The sequence below is a fragment of the Scyliorhinus torazame genome, chromosome X, assembly GCF_047496885.1.
Source record: "Scyliorhinus torazame isolate Kashiwa2021f chromosome X, sScyTor2.1, whole genome shotgun sequence".
Taxonomy (NCBI): domain Eukaryota; kingdom Metazoa; phylum Chordata; class Chondrichthyes; order Carcharhiniformes; family Scyliorhinidae; genus Scyliorhinus; species Scyliorhinus torazame.
In genome coordinates this window covers 21,813,802-21,833,953 of record NC_092738.1, presented here as the reverse complement: position 1 = coordinate 21,833,953, position 20,152 = coordinate 21,813,802, and the positions used below count along the sequence as shown (strand labels likewise).

Genomic DNA, 20,152 nt, shown 5'->3' with positions numbered 1-20,152 from the left:
TTCAAGCACATCAGACACGCTTAGAATCATAGAATGTACAGAGCAGAAGGAGGCCATTCGGCCCATCGTGTCTGCACTGGCCCTTGGAAAGAGCACCCTACTTAAGCCCACGTCTCCACCCTATACCCGTAACCCAGTAACCCCAGTTCACCTTTTGGACACTAAGGGGCAATTTATCATGGCCAATCCACCGAACCTGCACATCTTTGGTTTTAAGAACCAACATTCGGGGAAACTTTTCCAATTTTGATGCAATGGATGACATAAAGTTGTATTCAAAAGAAAACATGACTGCAAGTCTCGAGGACAGGCTCGCTTAAAAATGCCAAAGAATTTGCAACGAGAGAGCTGTTTTGCTGTGTACAAAAAAAATGGTCTCAATTTGTCGAGTGCTTCTGGGCAAAAGCAATTGCAGGCAACCCGCCAACGAGGTTCTGTCTCTTGGGGAAGGGGCCAGTCTTACGGACGAAGCTATGTTCGGTCAGAGTGACTGGGCCAAAAGACCGAGGAGATTCGGGCGTGTTTTGCGCTCATGCGTAACATGCGCGCAGTCAAAGTTCCGCAATCTTTAAGGCCATGTAATTGATTTGCGCCCGATTCTCCTCGTCTCTGGGCATCGAGCATCGCTGCGAGCCAGTTTATTTCAAATGGGTTAACAGCTTCTTGAAAGGACGAGCCATCAGGGATTTGCCCGCTTTGCAATTTGCTTCGAGTGGGAAATCTGCAAAAATTAAGCCGAGGGGAATGTACACGGGAGAGAAATGACAGCAGAGAACCCTACCACTGGGCCCCACCGCGCCCTGTGACCCTCGGTCCTCCTCCCACTCGACCACAGCGGAGAGATTAAAGTCAAATAGACAGGAGGGAACTGTGCAATGGAGAGAAAGGGGGAAACTAGGACAGTTAAAAGATCGACAACCGCAGAGGATGGGAGACAGCAGACAGAGGCAAGTTGCAATTGCTGTACTCCACGATGCTCCCTGCAGTCAAGACACCTTTTACCTTTCTGATGAAAATACGTCGGACATTCTTATCATCCCAGCTGAACGAGGAAAACGGTCCACTCTCGCCAGAGAAAGCTCCACTCCCATAACTCGGGCTGTGACCTGAACAAAGGGAGCGATGGAAAGCACCCATCAGTCCAGCACCAGGACACAGACTTTTAAAAAACAAGCGGAACTACACAGGGCCCAGTGTGCCTCACTCACTCTAGAGGTCATGGGGTCAAGTACCACTCATGCGACACCAATGTAAAACTCAAGGGAAATATCCAGTGCAGTGCTGAGGGAGTGCTGCACTGTCCGAGGGTCAGTACTGAGGGAGTGCTGCACTGTCAGAGGGTCAGTACTGAGGGAGTGCCGCACTGTCAGAGGGTCAGTACTGAGGGAATGCTGCACTGTCAGAGGGTCAGTACTGAGGGAGTGCCGCACTGTCAGAGGGTCAGTACTGAGGGAGTGCTGCACTGTCAGAGGGTCAGTACTGAGGGAGTGCCGCACTGTCAGAGGGTCAGTACTGAGGGAGTGCCGCACTGTCAGAGGGTCAGTACTGAGGGAGTGCCGCACTGTCAGAGGGTCAGTACTGAGGGTGTGCCGCACTGTCAGAGGGTCAGTACTGAGGGAGTGCTGCACTGTCAGAGGGTCAGTACTGAGGGAGTGCTGCACTGTGATAGGGTCAGCACTGAGGGAGTGCCGCACTGTCAGAGGGTCAGTACTGAGGGAGTGCTGCACTGTCAGAGGGTCAGTGCTGAGGGTGTGCTGCACTGTCCGAGGGTCAGTACTGAGGGAGTGCTGCACTGTCCGAGGGTCAGTACTGAGGGAGTACCGCACTGTCAGAGGGTCAGTACTGAGGGAGTGCTGCACTGTCCGAGGGTCAGTACTGAGAGAGTACCGCACTGTCAGAGGGTCAGTACTGAGGGAGTGCTGCACTGTCCGAGGGTCAGTACTGAGGGAGTACCGCACTGTCAAAAGGTCAGTACTGAGGGAGTGCCGCACTGTCAAAAGGTCAGTACTGATGGAGTGCTGCACTGTCAGAGGGTCAGTACTGAGGGAGTGCTGCACTGTCAGAGGGTCAGTACTGAGGGAGTGCTGCACTGTCAGGGGGTCAGTACTGAGGGAGTGCTGCACTGTGATAGGGTCAGCACTGAGGGAGTGCTGCACTGTCAGAGGGTCAGTACTGAGCGACTGCCGCACTGTCAGAGGGTCAGTACTGAGGGTGTGCTGCACTGTCCGAGGGTCAGTACTGAGGGAGTGCTGCACTGTCCGAGGGTCAGTACTGAGGGAGTACCGCACTGTCAGAAGGTCAGTACTGAGGGAGTGCCGCACTGTCAGAGGGTCAGTACTGATGGAGTGCTGCACTGTCAGAGGGTCAGCACTGAAGGAGTGCTGCACTGTCAGAGGGTCAGTACTGAGGGAGTGCCGCACTGTCAGAGGGTCAGTACTGAGGGAGTGCTTCACTGTGATAGGGTCAGCACTGAGGGAGTGCTGCACTGTCAGAGGGTCAGTACTGAGGGAGTGCCGCACTGTCGGAGGGTCAGTACTGAGGGAGTGCTGCACTGTCGGAGGGTCAGTACTGAGGGAGTGCTGCACTGTGATAGGGTCAGCACTGAGGGAGTGCCGCACTGTCAGAGGGTCAGTGCTGAGGGTGTGCTGCACTGTCCGAGGGTCAGTACTGAGGGAGTACCACACTGTCAGAGGGTCAGTACTGAGGGAGTGCTGCACTGTCCGAGGGTCAGTACTGAGGGAGTACCGCACTGTCAAAAGGTCAGTACTGAGGGAGTGCCGCACTGTCAAAAGGTCAGTACTGATGGAGTGCTGCACTGTCAGAGGGTCAGTACTGAGGGAGTGCTGCACTGTCAGAGGGTCAGTACTGAGGGAGTGCTGCACTGTCAGGGGGTCAGTACTGAGGGAGTGCTGCACTGTGATAGGGTCAGCACTGAGGGAGTGCTGCACTGTCAGAGGGTCAGTACTGAGCGACTGCCGCACTGTCAGAGGGTCAGTACTGAGGGTGTGCTGCACTGTCCGAGGGTCAGTACTGAGGGAGTGCTGCACTGTCCGAGGGTCAGTACTGAGGGAGTACCGCACTGTCAGAAGGTCAGTACTGAGGGAGTGCCGCACTGTCAGAGGGTCAGTACTGATGGAGTGCTGCACTGTCAGAGGGTCAGCACTGAAGGAGTGCTGCACTGTCAGAGGGTCAGTACTGAGGGAGTGCCGCACTGTCAGAGGGTCAGTACTGAGGGAGTGCTTCACTGTGATAGGGTCAGCACTGAGGGAGTGCTGCACTGTCAGAGGGTCAGTACTGAGGGAGTGCCGCACTGTCGGAGGGTCAGTACTGAGGGAGTGCTGCACTGTCGGAGGGTCAGTACTGAGGGAGTGCTGCACTGTGATAGGGTCAGCACTGAGGGAGTGCCGCACTGTCAGAGGGTCAGTGCTGAGGGTGTGCTGCACTGTCCGAGGGTCAGTACTGAGGGAGTACCGCACTGTCAGAGGGTCAGTACTGAGGGAGTGCTGCACTGTCCGAGGGTCAGTACTGAGGGAGTACCGCACTGTCAAAAGGTCAGTACTGAGGGAGTGCCGCACTGTCAGAGGGTCAGTACTGATGGAGTGCTGCACTGTCAGAGGGTCAGTACTGAGGGAGTGCTGCACTGTCAGAGGGTCAGTACTGAGGGAGTGCTGCACTGTGATAGGGTCAGCACTGAGGGAGTGCTGCACTGTCGGAGGGTCATTACTGAGGGAGTGCCGCACTGTCGGAGGGTCAGTACTGAGGGAGTGCTGCACTGTCAGAGGGTCAGTACTGAGGGAGTGCCGCACTGTCGGAGGGTCAGTACTGAGGGAGTGCTGCACTGTCGGAGGGTCAGTACTGAGGGAGTGCTGCACTGTGATAGGGTCAGCACTGAGGGAGTGCCGCACTGTCAGAGGGTCAGTGCTGAGGGTGTGCTGCACTGTCCGAGGGTCAGTACTGAGGGAGTACCGCACTGTCAGAGGGTCAGTACTGATGGAGTGCTGCACTGTCAGAGGGTCAGTACTGAGGGAGTGCTGCACTGTCAGAGGGTCAGTACTGAGGGAGTGCTGCACTGTGATAGGGTCAGCACTGAGGGAGTGCTGCACTGTCGGAGGGTCATTACTGAGGGAGTGCCGCACTGTCGGAGGGTCAGTACTGAGGGTGTGCTGCACTGTCCGAGGGTCAGTACTGAGGGAGTGCTGCACTGTCCGAGGGTCAGTACTGAGGGAGTGCTGCACTGTCCGAGGGTCAGTACTGAGGGAGTACCGCACTGTCAGAAGGTCAGTACTGAGGGAGTGCCGCACTGTCAGAGGGTCAGTACTGATGGAGTGCTGCACTGTCAGACGGTCAGCACTGAAGGAGTGCTGCACTGTCAGAGGGTCAGTACTGAGGGAGTGCCGCACTGTCAGAGGGTCAGTACTGAGGGAGTGCTGCACTGTGATAGGGTCAGCACTGAGGGAGTGCCGCACTGTCGGAGGGTCAGTACTGAGGGAGTGCTGCACTGTGATAGGGTCAGCACTGAGGGAGTGCCGCACTGTCGGAGGGTCAGTACTGAGGGAGTGCCGCACTGTCGGAGGGTCAGTACTGGGGGAGACTCCACACAGATAGTGACCCAGCAGGGGATCGAACCTGGGACGCTGGCGCTGTGAAGCCACAGTGCTAATCACTTGTGCTACCGTGCTGCCCCCGTGTGTCAGTGTCACTGTCCGTGTGGAGTTTGCACATTCTCCCCGTGTTTGCGTGGGTTTCGCCCTCCACAACCCAAAGATCTGCAGGCTAGGTGGATTGGCCGCGCTAAATTGCCCCTTAATTGGAAAAAAATAATTGGGTATTCCAAATTTATTTTTAAAAAATACTGCCCCCACGGTTTCTGCCACACGTCTGCCAGCAGAGCGGGCAGAGTGTCTGAGGGCCATTATTCCCAGTGGACACTAGTTTCCGTAGCCTATATCTCGGTCAGTGGGCAGCAGAACAGGATTATCGATGCACACACAGTCACCATCTGCTGTTATCACCTCTTAAACTCCATTTCTCAGTTCCGTGCAATGAGTTTCCTGTCATGTGTGAAGACAACAGATTGCGCTGCAGGTGACCCTCAAGTCCAGGTCATTGCCATGGCAACCTATCTAGCAAGACACTTCACATTAGTTTTAGCAGGAGTTAATGGATCGGACAGCTCTAAGCTGATGGAGAGCCTATGAAAATAAAAACCTTGCATGTAGATAGCGCTTTTCAACACCGCCAGATATCTCAAAGCCCATTCCAGCCAAAGAGGTACTTTGGGGGTGTAGTCACTAGTCAACCCGCCAACCCTCTGGAAATTAAAAGATTAATCTAAAGGACCCGCCTGTGAAGGGCAAGGAACAAAAAAAATATTTGGGGCATTTTGTTTATTGGTTATACAAATATCGGACATGATCAGGGAGGCCAAAAGCGTTGTTTAGTTCATAGAATTCGTACAGTGCAGAAGGAGGCCATTCAGCCCATCGAGTCTTCAGAAAGAGCACCCCACCAACACCCAATCCACCGGCCTATTTCCGTAGCTCCACCTAGGGGCAATTTATCATGGCCAATCCCACCTCTCCTGCCCATCTTTGGACTGTGGGAGGAAACCGGAGCACCCGGAGGAAACCCACGCAGACACGGGGAGAACGTGCAGACTCCGCACAGACAGTGACCCAAGCCGGGAATCGAACCCGGGGCCCTGGCGCTGTGAAGCAACAGTGCTAACCACCATGCTGCCGACAGTCAAGAATCCACCAATTCAGTATTGAAGAGTCTACTCACTTTCCCATTGGTGAGGGGAAGGTAGAGAACCAGGAGGACATGCATGCTGGCTAGCCAATGGCAGGTGTATGGAGGTGAAAGGTCATGTGATTAAACCTCTAGGACTAGGTCCAGCCACAGTTGGCAACCCCTAAGAATGACTAACATTTGTACGCCGTCTATAACATGATAGAACATCGCAGGTGCATTATAAAACAAAATGGCAGCAAGCCTCATGAGGAGACATTCAATCAGATGGTCAAAGAGGCCGTTTTTAAGGCCTGCAAGCAGATGATGGTGCTCACAACTGGGGACACAATGTATGAGGAAAAGGAAGCAAAACATAAACATTATAATAAAAGTCACCAATAAGGGTACAACTACAATCTTTCAAACGCTTTTTTCTTCACGTTTTGCTTACTTGGATCCACATAGGCCCAACTGGGGTGCATAGGTGCTGACGGTGAAGGGCTGTTATTCTTGGCGCCCACAGTTGCCTCCTCATAAGTCGGAGGGGCAGTTGATACTGACATGTGTTCGCTTTTCTCAGGGCCTCCCTGTTCGCCTTCTGAATTTGGGGCTTTGGATGTGGCAAAAAGCTGCAAGTAAACAAGGACAATATATGTCATGCTGGGTTAGGACAGCCATATTGACCTGGGGGACTCTTTTGAGTGACACAGATCATGTTGCAACAGAGAATGAATGTATTGCCCTTTGCCCAATTTGGGAGTTTTGGGTTCGAGTTTCTCATGTTGATTGGGATAGAAGAACTGGGCCGAATCCACGATAGGAATTGTGCTGACTGATTTTTTTCTTCTGTGTAGCAAAGACATCAGGCCCCAATGGAAAAGGCCGAACCATTCACCCTGTGCTCAAGAGCTGATACATGTTACAAATCTGCTTACCTTTTTGTGTCTCCGCTCAACTTAACTTCCTATATCATGCTCAAATTGCTTTGAACGTGAGCTTTCCAAAACCAGGAGCCATGAAGAGGTTTTGAAATGATGTCGCTGCCTTTCCTCCCGGGTTACATGCTGAAAGAGCATTAGTGAGGAGGATTAGGTTGGCTGTCAGACCAGGTGAAGCTGACAATTCCCATCACTTGGAGATGACGAACACACTTAGACTAATACTCCAGATTCAGCCCTTGCAGCCTACCTCCCTCATGATCATGGCAGTAGGGGAGAAAGGGCCCATTTTCATGCTGTGAACATCTATGACTCTATTCCCACTTCAGACCTCATGAAAGCCATTGATGAAGCAGCTGAAGGTGGTTCGGCTGAATCAGGACAACTTTTTAAAAAGTAGTTTTCCAATTAAGGGGCAATTTAGCGTGGCCAATCCACCTACCCTGCGCATCTTTGGGCTGTGGGGGCGAAACCCACGCAGACACCGGGAGATTGTTCTCCCCGTGTCTGCGCGGGTTTCCTCCGGGTGCTCCGGTTTCCTCCCACAAGTCCCGAAATACATGCTTGTTAGGTAAATTCTATAAAATCCACCACCTGGAGGTTCCCCTCCGAGCCACTCACCATCCTGACTTGGAAACATATCGGCCGTTCCTTCACTGTACCTGGGTCAAAATCCCTCCCTAACAGCACAGTGGGTGTACCTACACCACATAGACTGCAGCAGTTCAAGAAGGCAGCTCACCACCACCTTCTCAAGGGGCAATTCGCTATGGGCAATAAATGCTGGGCCTATTGCCAGCGACACCCACATCCCTTGAACGAATAAAAACATATACTCAAGCATGATAATGGTACGGGGAGAGGGCACAACAGCTCGTCCATTTGCCACTCACCTGTTGGGCAGCACCTCCCACATGACACGCTGGTGCAATTTCAAACCTGTCGTTGCTCATCCCTCTGTCAAACATGGTACGAAATTGTCCGACCAACCCATTACCAGCTGACATTCAGTCAGTGCACAGAACGTGCCAGTGTAGTAACAGCCAGCAGAATCAGTCACATGGCCCAGATAATGCTTCTCGTCAAATCGGTGACACAAGTGACTTTTTATCCCAGATTCCACATCACAGCAAACAACAAAACCTCTGAGCGAATGCCATCGCACACACTGGAAGTGAACCAGCTGCATCAGAATTTTAAAAGGATATTTCTAAATTTATACCATGCCCTGTTTTCGCCTGCAGTGTCCCCCCCCCCCCCCCCCCCACACCATCTCCACCAAGGGCGTACTGCTGCCAAGACTCTGCCATCACTGATGGGCACCGGCCCCCTGATTGGCACTGCATTTCTTCAGCCAAGCCATTTGGTGTGAGCAGTCGGAGCCAGGCTGGTGATAGAGCTGTCAGTCTCTCTCTCTCTCCCTGACGCCTCTATCTCCCGCCTGCCCGCTGTAGGAAAGGCTGACTTGCATTCATGTAGCACCCGTCACGGCCTTGAGGATGTCTCAAAGCTCTTTACAGCCAATGAAGTGCGTTTTGCAGTGTAGTCACCGTTGTAATGTAGGAAACCCGGCAGCTAATTTGTGCATAGCAAGATCCCAGTGATGATGTCCAGATTATCTGTTTCAGTGATGTTGATTAAGGGACAGCTATTGGCCAGGAACTCTTCCCTGCTCTTCATCAAAACAGTGCCATGGGATCTTTTACATCGACCCAAGAGCAGGGCACATACGGCCTGAAAAATCTATCAAAGACCCCTCTGATTTTGCAGCACTCCTTCGGCACAGCGCTGGGAGTGACCTTCTCATTTTTTATCCTCAAGTCTCTGGGGTGGGAGTTGAACCCACAACCTCCTGACTCAGGTGACACCTGGCTCTGCCCATTGGTCCCATCTCGGCTTTGGCCCCTCAAAGATCTTCTATCGTACAGCACACAATCCCTGCCCATTGCAACCTTCTGCTGCAATACACTGTTACTGTCGACCATTCCTCAATACGCCTTTTGCTTCGCTCCATATCGTACAACTCACCACCCTCATGGCTTCTGCTCCTGTGTCAGCACGTACGTCTCAACACAACTCAGAAGTGATGGCTCGTGCTAGCTTAATTTGCTCTCTCTTTCGCCTCCCAGTGTATTCTTGCCCAAATTCCCAAATGGGGCTGGTTTGGCCTAGTGGGGCTGGTTTAGCACAGTGGGCTAAATAGCTGGCTTGTAATGCAGAACAAGGCAGCAGCGCGGGTTCAATTCCCGTACTGGCCTCCCGGAACAGGCGCCGGAATGTGGCGACGAGGGCACAGTAACTCCATTGAAGCCTACTTGTGACAATAAGTGATTATTATTATTAAATGGCTTCCAGCACAAGCACCACCAGCCAAAGCAACTCTTTCTCGCATTTCCCCCTGTATGCAAGCTCACCCACCAACTCACCATTCACAGGGCAAAGCTGAAACGGGGACACAGACATGTTGGTGGATTGGGCAGACAAGTGGCAGATGAAGTTCAATACAGAGAAATGTGAGGGGATTCATTTTGGCAGGAAGAATGTGGAGAGACAGTATAAAATAAAGAGAGAAACTCTTAAGGAGGTGCAGGAAAATTGGGACCTGGGTGATTATGAACATTGAAGGTGGCAGGGCATGTTGAGAGAGCAGTTATCCTCGATTATATTAATAGGGGCGTTGAGTACAAGAGTAAGGAGATCAAGTTCAACTTGTCTAAGACACGAAAACAGAAAATGCTGCAAAATCTCAGCAAATCTGACAGCATCTGTGGAGAGAGAACAGAGGTAACGGGCGTGATTTAATGGTCTCTTCGTGCCCGGCTTGGTGACACGATGAGGCAGTTGAATCTCACGAGAGGCCTCACGCGAGATTCGCGACACTTGAAACGTCTCACGAGATTCAACCAAACTTCGCAACACGTCACAATCTGCATCTCGCCCAGCGCGGGCGAGATCCAGATCAGTATATTTAATTGCGCCATCAGGCTCATTTAAATATTTCTACGCTGTATTCTCTGGGGGTCCACACAAACAGGCGTATCGGCACCTGGGAGGGTCTCCCCGGCCATTAGAGACCCCTGGACGGTTAGGCTCTGGGCAGGGTGGTACCTTCGCACTCCTGCTGACACCCAGGCACCTTGGCACGACCATCCACGGTGCCCGGGTGCCAGGTTCGATCGAGGTATTCAAAAGGGAATCGGATTGTTATTCGAAAAGGGAGAATGTGCAAAGTCACAGGGATAAGGCAGGAGGGTGGGACAAGGTAGAATGCTCTTTCAATGAGACAGTGTAGACTCAATGGGCCAAATGGCCTCCTTCTGCACTGTAAAGATTCAGTGATTCCGTTGGAGGGATTCTGTCCCTCACCACTTCCTGACATAGATCTCCAACAATTGGACAATGCAATTTCACAATATGACACATTACCTTGACTGGGCATTCCCCAAGGGTATTGGTGACGCAAGTTCTGGGAGTGCTTGATGGTAACCAGGACTTCCCACTTGGAAGATGGAGGATCTCGGTGGCTTGAATACATTAGATACTTACAACATTACATAGGGAGGCAGCTGATCCACCTCAACGTTGGTCTTGTACATTTTACTGGGAGCTGACTCCACAGAGGCACCAACTTGGCGAGAGTTAATAAGGTGCAGAATAAAGCATTGCGTTGGAGTGGGGGGGTGGGGGGGGGGGGTCTAGATAGGAAGAAGAATACCATTAAAATAAATTGCTTCCTGTATATCATCATCTGAAACATGACTGGTTTGTAGCATTTTCTTGGACGCTGTGGAATTTGCTGTTCTGAATAGAAAACTATAAGAGTTCCTTGGGCTAATTGTCTCACTAACTTGAAAGAGTTTTTCGAGGAGGTCACAAATATGATTGATGCAGGTAGGGCAGTGGATGTTGTCTATATGGACTTCAGTAAGGCCTTTGACAAGGTCCCTCATGGCAGACTGGTACAAAAGGTGAAGTCACACAGGATCAGAGGTGAGCTGGCAAGATGGATACAGAACTGGCTAGGTCATAGAAGGCAGAGAGTAGCAATGGAAGGGTGCTTTTCTGATTGGAGGGCTGTGACTAGTGATGTTCCGCAGGGATCAGTGCTGGGATCTTTGCTGTTCGTAGTATATATAAATGATTTGGAGGAAAATGTAATTGGTCTGATTAGTAACTTTGCGGACGACACAAAGGTTGGTGGAATTGCGGATAGCGATGAGGACTGTCAGAGGATACAGCAGGATTTAGATTGTTTGGAGACTTGGACGGAGAGATGGCAGATGGAGTTTAATCCGGACAAATGTGAGGTAATGCATTTTGGAAGGTCTAATGCAGGTAGGGAATATACAGTGAATGGTAGAACCTTCAAGAGTATTGACAGTCAGAGAGATCTAGGTGTACAGGTCCACAGGTCACTGAAAGGGGCAACACAGGTGGAGAAGGTAGTCAAGAAGGCATGCTTGCCTTCATTGGCCGGGGCATTGAGTATAAAAATTGGCAAGTCATGTTGCAGCTGTATAGAACCTTAGTTAGGCCACACTTGGAGTACAGTGTTCAATTCTGGTCGCCACACTACCAGAAGGATGTGGAGGCTTTAGAGAGGGTGCAGAAGAGATTTACCAGAATGTTGCCTGGTATGGAGGGCATTAGCTATGAGGAGCGGTTGAATAAACCCGGTTTGTTCTCACTGGAACGATGGAGGTTGAGGGGCGACCTGATAGAGGTCTACAAAATTATGAGGGGCATATACAGAGTGGACCAAGGTAGAGGGGTCAATTACTAGGGGCCATAGGTTTAAGGTGCGAGGGGCAAGGTTTAGAGTAGATGTACGAGGCAAGTTTTTTTACACAGAAGGTAGTGGGTGCCTGGAACTCGCTGCCGGAGGTGGTGGAAGCAGGGACGATAGTGACATTTAAGGAACATCTTGACAAATACATGAATAGGATGGGAATAGAGGGATACGGACCCCGGAAGTGTGGAATATTTTGGTTTAGATGGGCAGCATGGATTTTTACATAGAATTTACAGTGCAGAAGGAGGCGATTCGGCCCATCGAGTCCGCACCGGCTCTTGGAAAGAGCACCCTACCCAACGTCAACACCTCCACCCTATCCCCATAACCCAGTAACCCCACCCAACACGAAGGGCAATTTTGGACACTAAGGGCAATTTAGCATGGCCAATCCACCTAACCTGCACATCTTTGGACTGTGGGAGGAAACCGGAGCACCCGGAGGAAACCCACGCACACACGGGGAGGATGTGCAGACTCCGCACAGACAGTGACCCAAGCCGGAATCGAACCTGGGACCCTGGAGCTGTGAAGCAATTGTGCTATCCACAAGGCTACCGTGCTGCCTTGCTGACGCATGCTTGGAGGGCTGAAGGGCCTGTTCCTGTGCTGTACCTTTCTTTGTTCTTTGTTCTTTAATACAGCATGTGGTGTCCGATCGACCCACACAAACCAAGAAAATCCAAGATTCGGAATCTGCTCTATGCTGAGAAAGGACATTTCAGCTAAACTGTTTGTGTCCGTGGGCTAGAGCGAGGGGGAAAATCAGCCAAGGTTCCCAGCATTGGTCAGCATCTAGGGGCCACTCTGGCTCCTCATCATACCATTTCTGTCGTCGGACCTGAAACGGTTCCAGAATTCAGAATTGAGCCTCTGTTAATCTTACACAGGAACAGCAGGAGGCCATTCAGCCCCCCAGGCCTGTCCTGTGCCATGCAATTAGCTTATGGTTGATCTGTAGCTCAAAACCATTCACCTGCCTTTGCCTCCATATCAAAGAACAAAGATACCTAACAAAATCTGTCTACCCCAGACATGAAAGCTCTAACTGACGCCCACACACACACGGGGAGGATGTGGCACGGTGGTTAGCACTGCTGCCTCACAGCGCCAGGGACCCGGGTTCAATTCCAACCTCGGGTGACTGTCTGTGCGGAGTTTGCACTTTCTCCGTGTCTGCGTGGGTTTCCTCCGGGTGCTCCGGTTTCCTCCCACAGTCCAGATGTGCAGGTTAGGTGGATTGGCCATGATCAATTGCCCCTTAGTGACCAAGTATATGCAGGTTAGGTGGGGCTATGGGGATAGGGTGGGAGAGTGGGTCTAGGTAGGGTGCTCTTTCAGGGGGTTGGTGCAGACCCGATGGGCCGAATGGCCTCCTTCTGCCCTGTAGGGATTCTATAATCCAGAGCCCTTTGGGGAAGAGAGCATTTCAGATTTCTAGTGTCCTTAACGCTAGGCCTCTCAAATTCCTGATGGTTTTGATGCCGAAAAGCCTCACATGGTCAATTATACCTCAGATCTCTGCCAAGATAGCACTAGTTTATATGTGTGTAACAGATTTTATTCAATGTACTTTAAAATGTCTGCTCCATGCTTCAGCTCTGTCTCCCAGTGGCTATCTCCAGCTGTGTTAACCTTTCTCCAAGGCGACACCCAGTAACCAATCAAGCACAGTGAGCATCAACTGTAAACAGACTCACATAATAAAACAGAACAATTGAACCATTGAACGCCAGCGGGAGGTCTGATACAGCGGGAGATCTGATACCGAGGCAGGCAATTCTGAAATCGCTCCATTTGGTGTTCTTCACCCTCGATTGACAGGGAAGGAGAATCAGAGATCAACTGCAACAACTCGGAGACAGGTAACTCCAAGCAAGAGTGACACAGCAGCCTGAAAGTGCATCAACTCCAGTGTGTGTGATGTGGCGAGATCTGGCACTGAGGTAGCATGCAAAAATGCCTTGACAACAACCCTTTTTGCAGTTTGATATCAGGGATCATAAACAGACACGCATACCCATCAGCGTGCCCCGGTTATGTATATATCCTGCACATACCAGTTGATACCTGTGCCACTTGCTGCCAACTAAAATGGTCTTTTCCCGCACATATTTCCTCTCTTCCCCCCACCGCCTACAACCATCCCCTCAGTATAACCCAATCTCCAACCCACTGCTGTACATGTGGCATGAGACTAATACCATCATGTAACTGGTTGGCATAAGACATCACGATTGGCAAGGGTTAAAAGTCCCAGGACTGAGGCAAAGGATGGGCCAAGTGTGTGTGATATGTAACCCCAATGTCTGAATCCCACCAGAGTCTGAATCCGTACGAATGAGTTCAGACTCAGACACGGTGGCACAGTGATTAGCACTGCTGCCTCACAGCGCCAGGGTCCCGGGTTCAATTCCAGCCTCGGGTGACTGGCTGTGTGGAGTTTGCACGTTCTCCCAGTGCCTGTATGAGTTTCCACCGGGTGCTCTGATTTCCTCCCACGGTCCAAAGATGTTAGGTGGATTGGCCGTGATCAATTGCCCGTTAGTGTTCAAAGGTTAGATGGGGTAATGGGGTTACAGGGATAGGGTGGGAGAGTGGGCCTAGAGGGTCGGTGTAGACTTGATGGGCCAAATGGCCTACTTCTGTACTGTAGGGATTCTATTCTATTTCAAAAGGATAAACGCATTGCTCCAAGCATAAGATTCAGTTTAAATTCCAGATTCAGACTGCAGTTTAACAGGGAGTTATCTTAATTTTAACTAGTTCCCCATCTGTTTATGGAGAGAGGGAGGGGAGGTGGGGGGGGGGGGGAAACAACCAGTTCCAGTTTCCACAATAGGGCCAAGTGTATTGGCCGTAACGGCCGATTGGGCAGAGCGGTAGCACAGTGGCTAGCTCTGTGGCTTCACAGTGCCTGGGTCCCGGGTTCGATTCCCCGCTGGGTCACTGTCTGTGCGGAGTCTGCACGTTCTCCCCCATGTCTGCGTGGGTTTCCTCCCACAGTCCAAAGATGTGCAGGTTAGGTGGATTGGACATGCTAAATTGTCCTTCCTGTCCAAAAAGGTTAGGAGGGTTTATTGGGTTACGGGGATAGGGGGGCAAGTGAGGGCTTTAAGTGGGTCGATGCAGACGCGATGGGCCGAATGGCCTCCTTCTGCACTGTATGTTCTATATTTTATGTATGGGTGTTGGATAGGATACTGTGGATTAGCCTGTCGCGAAGAAAGGACGCTGGTAACCATGGCAACGTAACTCTGCCCGAGTCAGAGCCTTCCGGAGAGGAGGGGAAGGAAAGTGGGAGGGAAGAAAATGAGAGAAATGTTCAGCTTTGGCACAATAACTGCAAATTAATCGAATGTCGCACCGTTTGGGGCTTAATACACAGCAGCAGGCTCATTGCGCCATGGCAATAAAGAAGGACATTGGCAGCTTAAAATGCACACACTCACTCAAATGCTCAGACTGGCCATTAGCAAGAGGAATTAGAAAAAGCAATCCGTTCCTAATATTTGAAAAACACCTTTCTCAACACAACCGACAGAATATTCCATCCCATCACAGAACGAGCTTCTAGCACCAGTTTAACATTTGACCTCCAGGGTTTATAAAAAAATAAAGCCAGCAAAGGGGTTTTATTTTCGATGAAAAGTCCCTATTTTAGCACTAATGTTTATAACAATGTTTATTGCCTATTGTGCGGAAGAAAGTCTGAGGTTAGAATGGGGGAGATGCATCATAACTGTATAACATCCGAAAAGAATATGTTTGGAGGAATAGGTCGGTCAAACCAGAGCAACACATTTGGAATAAAACAAACACGTCTGTCAAGCAATAAATAAAACAGCAAAGTGCCCTTACTTTCCCTTGTGTCATTTTGAGGGGTAGATTTGCAGCGCGGGATGACAAGAGAATGTTCTCTCCACTTGGGTTCCTGTTGGTTAATTTCCAGTGAAACTGACCGGCTCGCTTGTTATTACCGCAGGAGCTCAGTGATAATACGATTTCGAGCAATATCCACGAGCATGCGAGCTGGAAGGTACCATTGCGAGAGTAGCAGTTAGTGGGGGGAGGGGGGGGGGGGCTCCGACCAAACTGCACAACAGGACCTCAGCAGTATTCCTCTACCACCCCCATCCCCCAAGCTCTTTGCAGCCAATTAAGTACTTTTTGAAGTGTGGCCCACTGTTGCACTGCAGGAAACACCGCTGCCTATTTGCGCACAGTATGATCCCACAATATTATTACCGTTTTTTGTGATTTTAATTGAGGGATAAATATTGCCTGGGACACCAGCGAGAACTCCACTGCCCACCCCCCGCTCTTCTTCGAAATAGTGCCATTGGGTTGTTTACGTTGGGCGGCACGGTGGCGCAGTGGTTAGCGCTGCTGCCTCGCGGCGCCGAGGTCCCAGGTTCGATCCGGCCCTGGGTCACTGTCCGTGTGGAGTTTGCACATTCTCCCCGTGTCCGCGTGGGTTTCGCACCCACAGCCCGAAGGATACGTAGGGTAGGTGGATTGGCCACGCTAAATTTGCGCCTTAATTGGATACAAATAACTTGATACTCTTCAAAAAACAGGATCGCTTACATAAACGTACTCACTTAGGCAGGTGAAATTCAATAGATGGTTGTACGCACAGCACAGTTGTGGGGGGGGGGTGGGGTGGGGGGTGGGGTGGGGTGGGGGGGTGGGGTGGGGTGGGGGGTGGGGGGGGTGGGGGTGGGGTGGGATGGGGTGGGGGGGTGGGGGGTGGGGTTGGGGGGGCGGTGTTGAGATGATCCCTTTGCCATGGATCTGGAGTCACATGTAGGTCAGAAGGACATTATTGAGCCAGATGAAGCTTATTATTCATAGATGGATTTTTCCGACAATGGTTTCATGGTTATCATTAGACGTTTAATTCCAGATTTTTATTGAATTCAAGCTCCACCATCTGCCATGGTGGGATTTGAACCCAGGTTCCCATATAATAATAACCTTTATTATTGTCACAAGTAGGCTGACATTAACACTGCAATGAAGTTACTATGAAAAGCCCCTAGTCGCCACATTCCGGCGCCTGTTCGGGTCGCAGAGGGAGAATTCAGAATGTCCAATTCACCTAACAAGCACGTCTTTCGGGGCTTGTGGGAGGAAACCGGAGCACCCGGAGGAAACCCACACAGACACGGGGAGAACGTGCAGACTCCGCACAGACAGTGACCCAAGCTGGGAATTGAACTGTGCTGTGAAGCCACAGTGCTAACCACCGTGCTACCATGCCACCAGAGCATTACCCTGGGTCTCTGGATTACTAGTCCGGTGACAATACCGATATGCCACTTCCTCCGGTGCGATATTCGCGGACAAAAACTTTCAGCAAGTGAGGAGGAAACTCCTTCAGAAATGATTTCAACAGCAGCGCTAACCCCTTTCTTTCAAACCCGTCAGTGCCTTCACCACAATAGTGTAGGAGGGTCAAATGAACAGGGGGTTGCCGTTCCTCCCAGATCAGCAGGGATCTCCTGGTGTGCTGCTGCCAAAGACCATGAGTAACAGAGGACCCAGCATTTCTACGGTAAATGTAACAACATTTGTAAACAGTGAGCCAGGGTTTCAGAGTCAATGTCCATGCAGGGCAGCAAGGTAGCACAGTGTTTAGCACAGTTGCTTGACAGCGCCAGGGTCCCGGGTTTGATTCCCAACTTGGGTCACGTCTGTGCAGAGTCTGCACGTTCTCCCCGTGTCTGCGTGGGTTTCCTCCGGGTGCTCCGGTTTCCTCCCACAAATCCCGAAAGACGTGCAGGTCAGGTGGATTGGCCATGCTAAATTGCCCTTAGTATCCAAAAAGGTTGGGTGGGATTACTAATTTATGGGGATAGGGTGGAGGTGTGGGCTTAAATGGGGTTCTCTTTCCAAGGGCTGGTGCAGACTTGATGGGCCGAATGGCCTCCTGCTGCACTGTAAATTCTATGATTCAATGAGCAAACCTCAGGGAATATGTCCAACCTGCAATACTGAGTGAATACATTACCTGCACCTTATTAATATTGCACAGGACAATTTGACCCACTTGTGTTCTGTTTCCTTATGTCAAAAGCTTTGAAGAATCCACAAAAGGCCTTTCTTTATATTATACGTTCAGCTTCTGCCCAGAGGTCAACCCAGTAACCGCTATCACTGAGGATAAGAACAGCATTTTCTTTGTTTAAATGTATTTTTAAAACCTTTTAGCTCTGTTACATAAAACATTCAGTATCCTAGGCTTTATCTACAGTCATGATGTGGAGATGCCAGCGTTGGACTGGGGTGAGCACAGTAAGAAGTCTTACAACACCAGGTTAAAGTCCAACAGGTTTGTTTCGATGTCACTAGCTTTCGGAGCACTGCTCCTTCCTCAGGTGAATGAAGAGGTATGTTCCAGAAACATATATATGGACAGATTCAAAGATGCCAGACAATGCTTGGAATGTGAGCATTAGCAGGTGATTAAATCTTTACAGATCCAGAGATAGGGGTAACCCCAGGTTAAAGAGGTGTGAATTGTATCAAGCCAGGACAATTGGTAGGATTTCGCAGGCCAGATGGTGGGGGGTGAATGTAATGCAACATGAATCCAAGGTCCCGGTTGAGGCCGCACTCATGTGTGCGGAACTTGGCTATAAGCTTCTGCTCGGCGATTCTGCGTTGTCGCGCGTCCTGAAGGCCGCCTTGGAGAACCCTTACCCGTAGATCAGAGGCAGCGAGTACTAAAAGCAAGGAGCTTGTGTTAAACCTTTTAGAAAACACTGATTTGGCCTCACCTGGAGAATTGTGCTCAATTCTGGGCCCCACACTTTAGGAAGGATGTGAAGGCATTAGAGAGGGTACCGAAAATATTCACGGGAATTGTTCCAGGGATGAGAAACATCTCGTTGCATGGATAGATTGGAGAAACTGCGATTGTTTTCCTGGCAAAAGAGAAGGTTAAGGGGAATTTTGATAGAGCTTTTCAAAATCATCAGGGTGCTGGACCGAGTGGAGAAACAGCTCCCATTGGTGGAAGGATAGAGGACAAGAAGGCGCAGATTTAAGGTAATTGACAAAAGAAGTAATGTCAACTTGTGGGAAAAGCAGTTCATGCAGTGAGTGGTTAAGATCTAGAATGTGCTGCCTCAGAGTGCGGTGAAGGCAGATTCAATTGAAGCTTTCGAAAGGGAATTGGATCATTATCTGAAAAGGAAAAAGAATCAGCACTTGTTGAAGTGTTGTTGGAACTATGCAAGGCATTGGTGAGGCCGCACCTGGAGTATTCTGCAAAATTGTGGTCTCCTTATTTGGGGTAAAATGTAGTGGCATTGGAGGCCATTCAGAGGAGGTTCACTAGGTTGATTCCAGAGATGAGAGGTCTGTCGTATGAAGAGAGATTGAGCAGTGGACGGAACGGTAGCACAGTGTGGGCGGCATGGTAGCACAGTGGCTAGCACTGTTGCTTCACAGCTCCAGGGACCCGGGTTCGATTCCCGGCTTGGGTCACTGTCTGTGCGGAGTCTGCACGTTCTCCCTGTGTCTGCGTGGGTTTCCTCCGGGTGCTCCGGTTTCCTCCCACAAGTCCTGAAAGACGTGCTGTTAGGTGGATTGGCCGTGCTCAATTGCCCCTTCATGCCAAAAAGGTTAGGAGGGGTTACTGAGTTGCAGGGTTAGGGTGGAGGTGCGGGCTTAGGTGGGGTGCTCTTTCTAGGGGTCGGTGCAGACTCGATGGGCCGAATGGCCTCCTTCTGTACTGTAAATTCTATGATTCTATACTCTCTAGAGTTTAGAAGAATAAGCGATCTAATTGAGGCTTATAAGATGAGGAAAGGTATTGACAAAGTAGACGTGGAGCGAATGCTTCCTCTTATGGGGCATTGAAGAATGAGAGGTTATAGCTTTAGGATAAGGGGGAGCAGGTTTAAAACTGAGATGAGGAGAAATTACTTCTCTCAAAGGGTTGTGAATCTGTGGAATTCGCTACCTGCAGTGGATGCTGGGACAGTGAGTGAATTTAAGGAGGAGATATATTTTTCATTAGTAATGAGCTGAGATGGGGCAGCACGGTGGCGCAGTGGTTAGCACTGGGACTACGGCGCTGAGGACCCGGGTTCGAATCCCGGCTCTGGGTCACTGTCCGTGTGGGGTTTGCACATTCTCCCCGTGTCTGTGGGGGTTTCACCCCCACAACCCAAAGATGTGCAGGTTAGGTGGATTGGCCGCGCTAAATTGCCCCTTCATTGGAAAAAAAAATAATTGGGTACTCGAAATTTAAAGAGGAAAAAAAGTAATGAGTTGAAGGGTTATGGAGAACGGAGTTGAGGCCAGGAAGAGGTCAGCCACGATTGTATTGAATGGCGGAGCGGGCTCGAGGGGCTGAATGGCCCAATCCTCGTTCTATGAATGGTTCCTTCAGAGGACCAGCACAGGCAGGAGGGGCCGAGTGACCTCCTTCCGTGCTGTCACCATGTTTACCAAATACTCAGGCCGCTCCAGGGGCTGAAGTGCAGCGTTCAAGTGCTGTGCCGTACAACTTTTTGTTTGGACTTACTGAATGAATGCTTGCGGTGCTAAAGTATATTTCACAGGGCTTGGGTTACTTCCTTGTAATAACAGGCCAGAAGCTGTACGATCATTCCGCAAGGAAGACCATCAGTAACTGAACTTCCCTGTATTTTAGGGCACTGTGTTGACTAGC

The 20,152-nt window shown here is 50.6% G+C and overlaps 1 protein-coding gene across 5 annotated transcripts in view; it reads right to left on the bottom strand.

The window, feature by feature from the left end:
* LOC140405371 (protein lifeguard 2-like) overlaps positions 1–15,508 on the bottom strand; it is a 41,529-nt gene extending 26,021 nt beyond the window's left edge. For 3 of the 5 annotated variants that reach the window (XM_072493688.1, XM_072493692.1, XM_072493689.1), the window contains exons 1-3: positions 15,325–15,508; positions 6,185–6,362; positions 1,003–1,106 (exon numbers count right to left, since the gene is read on the bottom strand). In XM_072493688.1, coding sequence (XP_072349789.1) covers positions 1,003–1,106; positions 6,185–6,362; positions 15,325–15,339 — 297 coding nt within the window. In that variant the 5' untranslated portion in view covers positions 15,340–15,508. Of the gene's footprint in view, positions 1–1,002; positions 1,107–6,184; positions 6,363–6,668; positions 6,805–7,564; positions 7,758–15,324 lie in introns of those variants that run through there. The other 2 variants (XM_072493690.1, XM_072493691.1) reach the window with 2 other exon arrangements.
* Positions 15,509–20,152: the final 4,644 nt, after the last annotated feature.